Raw genomic sequence first — 13,778 nt, 5'->3', positions numbered from 1 at the left:
GTATAGGAATGCAACTGATTTCTGTACATTGATTTTGTACCCTGCAACTTTACTGAATTCATGGATCAGTTCTAGAAGGCTTCTGGTGGAATCGATTGGATTTTCCATGTAGAGTATCATGTCATCTGCAAAAAGTGAAAGTTTGACTTCTTCTTTGCCAATTCTGATTCCTTTTATTTCTTTTTGTTGTTTGATTGCTGATGCTAGGACTTCCAGCACTATGTTAAACAGCAGTGGTGAGAGTGGACATCCTGTCGTGTTCCTGATCTCAGGGGGAAAGCTCTCAGTTTTTCCCCATTGAGGATGATATTAGCTGTGGGCTTTTTATAAACTACTTTTACAATGTTTAGGTAAGTTCCTTCCATTCTGACTTTCTCAAGGGTTTTATTAGGAAAGGGTGCTGTATTTTGTCAAATGCTTTTTCTGCATCTAACAACAGGATTTTATGGTTTTCATCTTTTCTTTTGTTAATGTGATGTATCACATTGATGGATTTGTGAATACTGAACCAGTCCTGTAACCCAGGAATGAATCCCACTTGATCATGATGGATTATTTTTCCCCCTGAAAAATTTTTCCCTCATGTTTCATTTTATTGAGCTTTTCTTTATTACACTTTTCAGATATTGCATTTTTTAACATAAATTGAAGGTGTGTGGCAACCCTGCATTAAGCAAGTCTATTGGTGTCATTTTCCCAACGGCACTGTGCTCACTTCATATCACCATGTCACATTTTTGTAATTCTCACAGTATTTCAAACTTTTCATCATATTTGTTATAGTGATCTGTGATCAGTGATTATGACTCATTGAAAGCTCAGATAATAATTAGCATTTTTTAAAGCAATAAAGCATTTTAAAATTAAGGCACAGACTGTTGTTTCAATGTTATTACATACATAATATATGACAGTATAAATATAAAATTTTATATGCACTGGGAAAAATTCAGTTGACTCACTTTATTGAGATATTTGCCTTATTGTGGCCATCTAGAAATCAAAGCCACAATATCTACCAGTATCTATTGGCAAGGTAGTCCTGAACATATGGGTTATGTGGTGGCTGTAGGTATAGAAAAAGGCAAGCACAAAGCTGAGGGAGAAGAAACTGGAAAGACAAATAGAGGATAGAGCAAGGATTCTCTTATAGGCTGTGCACATATGAGCTACCAAATAGTTTTGAGCAGGAGTATGATCTGTTTAAAAGTTTCTGGGTCTGACGAGGTGGTAAGGAGTGTGGTAGCAGTGAAGCAAAATAAAGACAGTGAGATTGTCAAACAGTATTTAGGGATTGGCTGGCTATGTGTGGATGATGGGGGAGGGGCCAAAAAAGTGTTTGAGGTATATGAGGGACTAGGCTGACCAGTCTGTTACAGTGACATATGAGTATGGGTCAGTAGAGAATTCTCAGTGGGAGACAAAAGTGACGAAGTCATTGTATAGAGTTAGAAGTTGAAGACATAGGCACAGGGTCAGCTTGTATAAAGAAAATGAATCCAGCAGGTGAGGGGAATGCAGAAAGTGTAGTAATTATCTAGCTACAAGGTGATGGAGGCCTAACTCAGAATTGAGCTGGGAGTGGGGGGAGGGGATGGAGAAAGGGATGTTGGAGAGACTGAAAACTAAATACTGACAAGATTTGGTGACTGATTACAGAAAAGATTTAGTTCTTGAGAGAAAGTCTACTGCTGGAGAGAGTAAAGCCCACAGCACAGTGGAGAGGGAAAGAGGGGAAGACAAGTTGTGTTTGGTAGAGTGAGTTTATGGTAAAGGCTGAGGTGGAGATAGCTGACAAGCACTAGAATCCTAGAAGTGAATTCAGGTCCAAGATACGTGATTTAAAAACTATCATCCTCTCTCTTCTTGCTGCTTACTGTGCCGGCCGCGCGCTCGCCTGTGCCCCCTCGTAACCATGCCTAGCAAAATTGAAGAAATCAAGGACTTTCTGCTCATGGCCTGGCGAAAGGATGCCAAGTCCGTGAAGTTCAAGAAAAATAAGGACAACGTGAAGTTCAAAGTCTGATGTAGCAGATACCTTTACACTTTGGTCATCACAGACAAGGAGAAGGCAGAGAAGCTGAAGCAGTCGCTGCGCCCAGGTTTGGCAGTAAAGGAGCTGACATGAACTCGGCACACTGATTTGAACTCTATTAAAAATTTAAAAATTAAAAAAAAAACTATCATCCTGTGACTAGATTTACTGTGGAAGGGACAGGAGACAGAGATGGAGCAGGTAGCCAAGTAAGGAAACGTGAAGATTACTGAACTTGGAGTTGGGAACGAAAGGGAAGGAGATCACAGGTGGAAGCAGCACAGGAAACAAGGAGTTTTCAAGAATATGTGAAGAACTACAATATATTCATTATGATGAAGATTGGTTTTTAAAAAGTAGAAAGTATGCAAATATATGTTTCTATATAAATACATTGAAAGAAGTCTAGAATAATATACAACCAACCTACCACAGCTGTTACTCCTGGAGGAGAGGGGAAGGAGTTAGAGTTATGTGGCCAGGGGGCACCTGGGTGACTCCACCTGGGTCGAGTGTTCTACTCTTGATATCAGCTCGGGTTATGATTCCAGGGTCATGGGATTGAGCCTGGCATCAGGCTCTGTGCTGAATGTGGAAATTGGTTAAGAGTCTCTCTCTCTCCCTCTGCCCCTCTTTTCCTGCTCGCTCGCGCGCGCGCTCTCTCTCTCTACTAAAATAAATAAATTAAAAAACAAAAAGGATTATGGACCCAGCGATTCAATGGCAACTTCAGTGTTATCAGTGATGTTTTAAATTTTTCTAAGAATCATCTATTCCCCATATACCTCATCAAAAGTATTGAAAAATGGAATAAATGGACAGGAGAGCACTTTTAGAATAGAACAACTCTCTCATGCAGAAATGCTCTCTCAAGATTTGTCTTTAATACACACTGAAAAGTCACTTACTGTAGTTTACCTTACCTATCTAGCTAAAAACAACTCTGCAACAAAGATACTTTCTTTAGCTCTATATTCTTCATCATATTATTTTAGGTAAATAATTGGAAAAGTGGTAACTATTTATTCTGATTGCAGAAAAGGAAAGCATTTTAATCACTTTTGATTGATTTACTTCTTTATGCAAGAGCCAGGTACAAAACTTTCACTGTCCATGTGTCTATAGGACTCTCACTGTGGGACAGGAGAACACAACTTCTGTTGACACAGAAGCACACTGGGTAACTTTTATGCTTATGAAAACGGACCTATGACATTTTTTTAGTGAAATTCCAGTATGTTGAAGCATTTTTCTGTCTCCCTGAAACACTGATCATTTCAATAACTAGAATCCTTCCAGATTCTATCCAAAGAGCTTTCCCTCCATCTTCTCCTTAAATCAGCTTTCAAGAGGACCTGATCTTTATTCCTGCGACCATACTCTGTCATAGTCAGTGAAAAGTATGAGGGAACAAATTCTCTTAAAATGCAACAAACATAACCTTCTCTGCAGACAGCATTTACTTATAACAATAGTTGTAGTCTATCTGCTTGCAATCAAGTGACTTTCTTGTTATAGTATATCCATTTCTTATTACTCCAGCAATTGTTTGTTCATTTGCTTTGGTACTTGTATTTTTTTAAACTGTGTTACTGAGTTATATTTTACATATCATACAATCTGCCTTTTCAAGTCTACACAGTTCAGTGATTTTTAGTAGCTTTTACCAAGTTGTCTAGCTATTGCCATCAATCAGTTTCAGGACATTTTCATTCCCCCAAATAAAGTCCCTCAGGGCATTTACATTAATCTCTGTCCCTCCCTGGTCCCCCATCCCCAGCCCCAGAGAACCACAACTCAACAGGCTGTTTCTTTAAACTTGCCTTTTCTGGACATTTCACATAAATGGCAACATACAGTACATGGTTTCTTGAGTCTTCACTCTTCCTTTATGGAAGAAAACTAGAGGTTTTCCTTCGGCCTTTAAAATCACACATTTAAAGAAAATATTACCTCTCAAATAAATCCTTGCAATAAATACTATTTAAAATCTAAGAAACTAAAATATTAATTCTGTTCTATTGAAGTTCTAAATTTTAAGAACATTCTGAAGGCAATATGGTGCTAGAAATATGAAATGATCACTTACCCTATCTCACACGTTGAAACAGATAGTAAGACATGTATCCCTCAAGCCTTAAATCATTTTAACATCTCAAATTTTACATGTAATAGAACTTACCCTTTTTCTTTTTGAAGATGGATATGTAATTTTCCCTTCTAGGAAAAGTTTTAAATGGCTGGTTTCTTAACACACTAGTTAATGTCTATAGGGGTGTGTGTGTGTGTGTGTGTGTGTGTGTGTGTGTGTGTGTGAGAGAGAGAGAGAGAGAGAGAGAGAGAGAGAGAGAGAGAGAGAATTTTCATCCATATTTCTGTATCTTTAAAAGGAATGAGTACCATGTGTAGGGAAAGGAACCGGAATGTTCCAGCCTTGCTTAAAGAGATGCATCTGTCTGATAATCTCTCGTTTTCTGAGAGTGCCTCAGACCCTCCAAATCTGTACACTGTACTTACACTGTGGAGAAGGGCAGGCACTGACTCCTTTGAAGTAGGCAGGTCAGATGAGAAATTGTGTTTTCCAGTCTATTGTGAGTTTCAGTAATGCACACATTTCAGTTACAAAAAAGAATTCTTAATAGTATTTTAGGAACCGCTGCAATGAGTTTTAGATGATATATATGGATTAGCTAATGCTTTCACTGAATTAAGTGAATATGTCAATAAGTACTTCTGGCTTTGGCTTGGAATTCAGTATAAAATAGATAATTCCACTGAGCTCTCACAAAATCAAGAGATATGTATTTAAGCATTTTTCATTGAATCATTCTAATTGGGACAGATTCTATGAAGAAAAATGATTGTTTATACGATTATAGCCTCAATGTCATTTTTTGAAAATGATAGAAATATAGAAAAATGTTATTCATCTAAATAAATTATGTCCCAAGATAGAAATCAGCCAATAAGCAGTAAGTGATATCCAGCTCCTCTGGATTCTCAAAACATCATATTTTACACATGTTGCTCTCTTTGCTTTTATTTTTGCTGCCATTATCTGAAGACTAGAAAATAATGAACACATGCAGGTAACAATTCATATTTCTATTATATCTTAAGAAGAAATGAGACTCCCTAAAAGAATTAAAACGAAGAAGACAAGGCCAAGTGAGACAACCTCAGGAAAAGTACTGAACAAGGCTCAGCTCTAAACATTCAAAGCACACTGCTAGTCAAAAACTGCTTCTCAAACCCCTAGAAATCAGCCTATAACCTGTGGTTTAAAAAATCACAGGACACTTTACCATTCTGAACATCTCAGTATCAAAGGTTCTTTCTTGGTTTTATCTTTGTTATTAACCGACACGGTAATTCTGCTGTAAACCAAACCATGAGGTACAAAAGTCGTGCACCGATTGTTAAAGTGCACACAAAATGGTTTTTTTTTTTTTTGGTAAAGTAAACCAAACTCACCAGGTCATAGGTTAAACAAGATTAGATTCTGCTAATTATTTTCCCCCAAAGAGCAACTACAAAATAAAAAATCAATACTAGGAAAAGCCCAGCTAAATGCTTCCTGATAATTCCTTGAAAAGAAGTTGGTAAATCAAAGTAAACCTGTAGTAGATAACAGGCACACAACAATATATTTAATACATATTGCCAACCTTTCTGTTTTAAGACTGACATAACTAATAAACTTTTAAGGAGAAAAAGTGGAAACATCCTTTAAGATTTAGAAAAAGTTGTGTGAACAGCACATATACCACTTTGAATTTATTTAAAAATTAATGACTAGCTGTACTTGGGTGGCTCAGTCATTTAAGAGTCCAACTTCAGCTCAGGACATGATCTCGCAGTTCGTGGATTCAAGCCCTAGACTGGGCTCTGGGCTGACAGCTCAGAGCCTGGTTGGAATTCTGCGTTGCCTTCTCTCTCTCTCTCTCTCTCTCTCTCCCCCCCCCCCACTAGCACTCTGTCTCTCTCTCTCTCTCTCAGAAATAAACATTACAAAATTTTAAAAAATATGAAGTAATAACTTGTTTTGGATAATAAATGGTAAGAATTTCGTAAGTTCATTTTTGAAATGAAAATTGGTATAATTTCATTCTCTTACTTCAAAGATATATAAAGGATTTAAAATTTATTTTTAGTTAAATTTATTTTAATTATCTCCACTGGTCTTTTGACAATTTGTCTCACCATCTATGAAGACGTATGTAAACAGTAAATAGTAAAATCTCTGCATGAACACTACAGATTATGGACAGAAAAAAGAACTTGGATGAGTTACTGTTACATGATGATGAATAGCAAGGTTTCTTTTTTTTTTAAGTATTTATTTTTGAGAGAGAGACTGCATGCTCAGGAGAGAGCACAAACAGTGGAGGAGGAGAGAGAGAAGGAGAGGGAGAGACTCCTAAACAGGCTACATGGGGCCCATGTAAAGGCTCACTCTCACCAACCATGAGATCATGACCCAAGCCAAAATCAAGAGTTGGATGCTCAACTGACTGAACCACCCAGGTGCCCTATGTAACTTTTTTCCTCTCATTTTCTGTCTGGATGAATACTACTACTACTACTACTACTACTACTACTACTACTACTAATAATAATAAAAGATATAAACAACATTTAAATTTTTCTTTTCATTATTTCACTTAAGGGATTCCTGGCATAACTCTCTACTAATTTCAGAAAATAACATCTACACTAGTTCTTGTCACCCAGGCACATGACCCAGATATTTAAACTAGAGAAGAAAACTTTAAAAAGGCCCAATGTTTCTATCTTTGCCCCTTATTATTTTTGGAACTTTCCTCACTGCCCAAGGTCAGTTCCTCCACTGATGGCACCCTTGCTGCTCAGTGGTGAAGACTGCGCACTGCACAAGGCGGGCCCCAGAGGCACAGCTGTCGCCAGTGCATAACCTGTGCTTCTGAGGATGTTGCTCTCTGGTTTCTGAATTCCCTCTGGATGCCTTGTTGTATTACCTCTGGGCTTGCAACATCAGCTTCTTTCTCTCCATGTACTCTGCCTGTTACACACACAAACCTGCCTACCTTTTAGTCATTAAAATAGAATACCCCAAATGGAGTAAACAAACAAACAAACAAACAAGCCCAACCCTTTCTCGACCAAGTCCACTCATGTCCTCCATCAAAGTGCAGACCTGTCTGCCCCTTCACTGAGGCTCACAGGCGGCGCTGGATCCGCCGTGAGGCCTTCTCGCTGGTCCCCCAGCACCTGCAACCTCTCCCTCCACACAGGTGCCACAAGGGCTTTTATAAAATACAAGTCTGTTTGGATCATTCACTGTCCTATATTTCTGCAATCACATTGTGTCAAGAGAAAATCCAAAACCTTTAATACGGCGGACAGTTTTTCATGATCTGATCTATTCGGTTTCTTAGCCCACCTCTAGCCTTGCCTACATTCTGAATATCAGGCATCCTGACTCCACTGCCACACTTGCTGTTCTCTGAGTGGCCCTCACCACCCTGTGTGTCCTGGCATATGTTTTTACCTTCCAGGAGCACCCCTGTCTCGATTTACCTGCCCAGTAAACTTCTACTTATCCTACTAGCCATATTTCTAAAGTCACCTTCTTTCTGAAACCATCTTTGACCTTCCTGTCCAGATGCGGTCTGTGCCCTTCCTCTGGCCTGACACACCACCCTGGGTATTGTACTGGAGGCTTTTTAAAAGCACCTGAATCTTATGACTTTATCGCTTGCCCAATTCACAGTGCTTGGTACCTGATGGGCACCTAGTATATTTGTGTTTAATAATCACTATTCAACTTTTATTTACTTTTCCTCTGTGTCTCCAAGTGTAAGACTTAGGTCTCTTAACTCTCTGAATTGTGAGCACCCAGCAAGTAAATGCCACATAACTAGAGCTCCGTAAAGATTAACAACTGTTGTATGAATCAATACTATGACTACCTCCAATTCTCCCTTGTCCTACTGATCCTGCAGGCTGATGAAAGATTACTTTTTCTAATATGCAGTTTGCCATGGTTCCTATTACCTACCCCTTCCCAACTGAAACATTTACTGACTTCCTATTACCTACAGGATGAAGCCCAGTTCCCTAGCTCAGTTCTTTTGCATAGAAATGCACTTTCCTTGACTTTCACAAATACTCTCCTGTCCCTTTGCATCTTAGCTTAGGCCTTCCCTACTTACTCAAACTAAAATGGCCTTGGCGTCAGTTTGGGACATTAACCAGAGTTAGGTTTAAAAATTTTTTTTTAATGTTTTATTTGTTTTTGAGACAGAGAGAGACAGAGCATGAGAGGGGGAGGGGCAGAGAGAGACACACACACAGAATCAGAAGCAAGCTCCAGGCTCTGATTGGTCAGCCCAGAGCCCGACGTGGGGCTTGAATCCACGAACATGAGATCATGACCTGAGCTGAAGTCGGAGGCTGAACCAGCTGAGCCACCCAGTGCCCCGACCTGGCTTAGGTTTTGTTAGAGCTGAAATGATCTTCAGAGGCTTCCTCCTCCCTTCCCAGTTTTCTATTACCTCCTTCACCAAAATGTAAGTTCCATAAACACAGGGGCCTGGTTGGCCATGTTCACTGCTGCATCCTGGATCCTAAAGCAGTTCCTGGAACCAGAGGTTAAACACTGAACATTTGTTCAGTGAAGGAAAGACTAAATGAAAAAACACTTCTTTGGCATTCCAGGTCCTCAGGGACCTGGCCACCCTCCATTTTCCCAGCCTTATCTCCAACCAATTCCTCACATGATGGGTGTTTGCTATTTTCCAAATACCTCTATTATACTTTTTGACTGGACTTTCTTTTTCTTCCTATTTAAATTCTTTCCATCTTTCATAGAAATTCCCTCTTTCATACAGCAATCCAAAGTGGTAAGCTCCTGAGCTATATTATTTATCTATATAATGTCTTAAGTATCTTTCAAATGTCTAGAGCTTTCTGTCTTATAATGGGTTTTTTTTTTTAAGAAATAGGTTTTAAGTTATAGCAAAAAATTAAAAATTCTTAAAAGGAAAAAATTCCATATGCTAGGAGTTAGTAAGATTCAGACCCCATTTTACCTATTAAAAAAACTGCATGCTTTCTTCAAGTGTAACAAAGAGGTTTGCTTTCAGGCATAATGTGCAACATAATAAATAGTTAAAATAATACATTCAAATTTGTTATGACAGCTGGTTCTAGTAACAACTCTGATGTCCATTTTGATTGCAAATATACTGGCCACTAAACATACTATGAAAAGGGAGCCAAAGAGTCACTCTTCCAACTTACAACTCAGCCTAGCACAGTCCAATTGACTAAATACTTTGTTTTAAAATATAAACCAAAAAAATATAATAAATTAGGAACACTTATGTGGTAAGAACTATTACTCAGAAAAAATTCTCAAAACTTAGAATGAATTTTAGTTTTACTGATCTGCATCCTGTGGACGCCAGTGGTAGTTCTATGCAAACATACCTTAGTATGCCAGGCGATACATCAGAGTAGACAATACACTACGTAACATGTAAACAAAAGAAATGTGCCAACCTGGATACCAACTTTGCACCACTAGCATCTTCTGTTGAATTCATTTCATTCCAGTAGTGTTTTCTACGACTAAGCCGCAGGCTGACCTGAGGAACGCCATCACATAGCTCTGGTTGTGGTACTCTGTGGGACTGAATACATCCCTCACTCTTGGATTTTGGAATCTAGAAAATAAAATTGGGGGGAGGGGCAGATTAAAAAATCTTTCAAATTAAGTTGTTGAAAACTTATTCTAATTTATTAGTAACCTAACATATTAATAACATTCCAGAAAAATACCACCCGAGGTATAGAATTTAAACTATTAAAAATCGTTAAAAAGCAAAGGGCACAGGGAAGGGGAGATATCAATACTTCCAAAGGGAACTTTCAAATCATATACAGCCCACATCCCTCTCCCGGATTCTGATACAAATCTTCCCCAGGCTTACCCTTCCCACCATCCCGCCTCCATTAGAATAATTATGCTGTGTAATGGGAAATTATGAGACTATATCAGAGTGGCAACCTGGAGTGAAGGAATGAAGAAATAGAAAGAGACAGGGGGGAAAAAAGGGCTGAGAACCACTGAAACAAAGGATGACAATGTCAAAAGAAATCCAGAAATATTTATTATCAACAAGCAAAATCTGCACCAGTTCACTAAAATTTCTAGTGTCATCTCGTTTTATAGGGCAAAGTATGGTCTAATACACTTTTAACTAAGGAAACAACTAAGAAAAAACCCCCCACCTTTTTGTTCTCTTCTCTCTCTGGAAGCATGGGCAACATAAGTGCCAAGCGAACCCTGGTGTACTGACTTCTATCTGAGGTTATGTGCTCCCTTCAACCCCAGAAATACCCCCATGCTTTTACATTAGATCAAAACCAAATGCCCTTCTCCTGACATTGTGTAAAAATCATGTGACAGTTTCAAGAAAAATTCAAACTCTTGGATTGATTGTATTTGTTATACTAGATGCTCTTTCTCATCTCCTGAACTTTTCCTATACTTGTCCTTCAACTGGAATGTCATCTGTTCATCACTGGCCGCTCACTAACTGCCTGAGACCAACACCAAATCTTCACTTCCTCTGAGGTTGAGAGAAGAATTCACTGCCCACAGCGCCTCTCTAACTAACCTTAGGTCTTAATGACCTTTCCCAACTTTGAATTCCTGTGAGGCACTGCCACAAGATCTACGCTTGATTTCATGTTGTCTGATCGTTGTTTTATACTTCTAAGTTACATGGCCTCAACCAGGTATCTGGAGACAGAGATTATAGTCTCATTCTCTTCCCTTTTCTCTTCCTCTACCCTGCCATTTTCTTCTTCTTATTTATATGATTATTTTTAACATTTTAGCTGTTGAGTCTAGCTAAGTTAACCCATTAATCGTTAATGTCATAAAACACAATTTTTAGAAGGTATTTTTAAATTTTTAAAAGTTTACTTATTTATTTATCTTGAGAGAAAGAATGCGTGAGAAGGGGAGGGGCAGAGAGAGAGAGAGAAAGAGAGACAGAATCCCAAGTAGGCATTGCCCTATCAGTGCAGAGCCCACTGCAAGGTTCAAACCCATGAACCATGAGATCATGAACTCCACTCCAAGAGTGGAGTGTTTAACCCACTGAGCCACCCAGGTGCTCCAACAATACACTTTTCAACTATAAGATATTTCAAGGACACTGACTCCAAATAGGGCTAAAAACCTAACTATGATAAATGGAGCTCATGTGCTTCAGGAGACCCACCTGCAGCCTCCCTCATAATATGTGGCTGCAGTTGGAAAACTGCCAACCATGGGGATACTGACTGCGGTGACAAAGCTTTTTCTTTCCACTGGAGATATCTATTAATTCACAGCAGACTTGGCTTCTTTTTTTAGTGACTACTTCATGATACCTTTTATACTTGAAGGTGAAAACTCTAAGAGCCCCCAAACCATCTATGAAAAATGTTTTGCTCAGAAGAATTCTGCCATTGACTTTCTGAGATAAGGATCTAGGCACTTGTCATGTGATTTATGTGTATACCTGAAATACTAACAATTCGAGGGACTGTAAAAAGAGCACATTCCACGCATGTATTTGCAGGTATGGAATGGTTTAACACAAGTCCTGTGAGCTGCTTTAGATATTGAGATTCCATGGGGATAGAAGAAAAAGAGTAACCTTTGACACCATAAAATTAGAAAATATTCTCCTGAATGCTGTTGCTATTAGTTATAAAGATGCAGTGAATATTTACTATGTTGGGCATAATTCAATGAGATTTATATCAATTAATCTATTTAACTGTCACAACAACCCAAAGAGGCAAGGACTATTATTATCATCTCACAAATGAGGAAACTGAGGCATTAAGAGTTTGAGTTATTTGTTCTACTGAGTAAGTGGCAGAGTCACAGTTACAACCCAGGGAATCAGGCCATCATGCTCGCGCTTACCGCTCCTTTCTATACTTGGTTACATGTCAAACATTAGAATTGCAAGAAGAAAAGGAACTTTTGGATGAAAGTCACATTGCCTCTCATGATGCAAAACATTTTCTTCCCTTTTTTTTTTGGCATTAGTAGTTAAAACTCTCTTTCAAGTTTCTCTCTGGCATCTACTGAACCACCCTAGCAGTCCAATCTTAGGAAAAAATAATTATGAGAACAAAACTATACAATATATTCATCATATATTTTTATTTATAATGGGTCAAAAATGTAAGCATTTTAAGTAGTCAAATTACTATCATAGGTAATTACGGCACATCTATATTTTGAATGATATTTCAGCCATTAGAATATCTCTAAAGTTTTTAATGAGACTGTAAAATTGTGTTATGATATATAATATAGTGTGAGCCCATTTAGCAAATAAAAATGCATAAACATAATTATATACCTCCAATAAAACTCAGATCATCACCATACTTAAAACATACATGAATAAATTTCAAAGGCCAAAAAAACCAAATTCTGTCACAGTCAAGACTGCAAATGTTTTAACATAGTCTCATCTTTAAAAATTGAAAAAGAAATCCAGAACCAGAAAACCATCTGTGAAACTAGGCTCTGACTTATCTTGATCCAATGATGTGACTAAAAACATTCAAAAATCATGTGCCTCCCCTTAATGTTTATCCATATAAATCTATCACTACGAGATCACAATTCTAACTTATAAGTACGGGCCCTCCATCGCTCAGGCAAGTGCAGGGTAGGAACTGTGTGCCCTGCAGGACAAAGGGATAGCAGGTGAATCAGGAGGAGGGGCTCAGGTGACTAGAAAGGGACCTGTCTCTCAAATGCAAATCTCCATTTCCTTAGTGCAGGTGGAGTGGGTTCCCTGCTTATTATGGGTTTCTTCCCAGCAAAGTAATGTGCATGTGACTCAATTGCCGGAAAATTTACAGGTATTCAGGATGATGTGATAATTATCTAGCTGTGACTGGGGGATGAGATAAGCTTATGGTGCTCCTACTGTCCTGCCACCTTAGCTCCCTTCCTCAAGTGCAGGGCAATTTATAACAACAATTTAGAGTGCAATCAAAATAGTATTATTAATGATTTTTTTGAAGTTCAAGCATAAAAAAACTAATATTTTCGTCTTAGAAGTCACCCTAAGTCTTGGTCAGTTGCTGAGGTTGCATTTTGAAGTTAGAAAAGCTGTTAAGTCTAATCTTTTCATCATCAGATACTTTGAGACCTCTTTAGAACAGGGCAGATAATCACAATCAAGGCTCAAATAATGAAGGAAGTTGTGACAGAAGGAATCTGAAAAGTTAATTTTTAACATTTAGACTTTCTTTTTTTAAATTTTTTTTTTTAATTTATTTTTGAAAGACAGAGAGAGACAGTGTGAGCAGGGGAGGGTCAGAGAGAGAGGGAGACACAGAATCCGAAGACAGGCTCCAGGCTCTGAGCTAGCTGTCAGCACAGAGCCTGAAGCGGGACTTGAACCCATGAAGTGTGAGATCATGACCTGAGCCAAAGTCAGACGATTGACTGAGCCACCCAGGCGCCCCACATTTAGACTTTCTAAGTAGGAAAAAAACCTCCTAGTCCTCCACCGCAGCAATTTCCTACTCGACACATCCTCAAAGGCAAGGGAAATGAAAGCAAAACTGAACTCTTGGGATTTCATCAAGATAAAAAGCTTCTGCACTGCAAAAAAAAAAAAAAAATCAGTCAAGAAAACTAACAGGCAACTGACAGAAGGGGAAAAGA

General features: G+C 38.5%; 1 protein-coding gene and 1 pseudogene across 1 annotated transcript in view; one reads left to right on the top strand and one right to left on the bottom strand.

Moving 5' to 3' along the window:
* The window catches only part of FAM13A (family with sequence similarity 13 member A), a 313,453-nt gene that overhangs the window by 118,419 nt on the left and 181,256 nt on the right, over positions 1–13,778 (bottom strand). Inside the window, exon 7 of the mRNA XM_029943172.1 lies at positions 9,581–9,744. Within this exon, the coding sequence (XP_029799032.1) occupies positions 9,581–9,744 (164 nt within the window). The remainder of the gene's footprint in view (positions 1–9,580; positions 9,745–13,778) is intronic.
* LOC115295239 lies at positions 1,916–2,174 on the top strand (annotated as a pseudogene).

Source organism: Suricata suricatta, chromosome 1, assembly GCF_006229205.1.
Source record: "Suricata suricatta isolate VVHF042 chromosome 1, meerkat_22Aug2017_6uvM2_HiC, whole genome shotgun sequence".
Taxonomy (NCBI): domain Eukaryota; kingdom Metazoa; phylum Chordata; class Mammalia; order Carnivora; family Herpestidae; genus Suricata; species Suricata suricatta.
The sequence above is the reverse complement of the archived record's forward strand: the minus strand, read 5'-3'. Positions and strand labels throughout refer to the sequence as shown.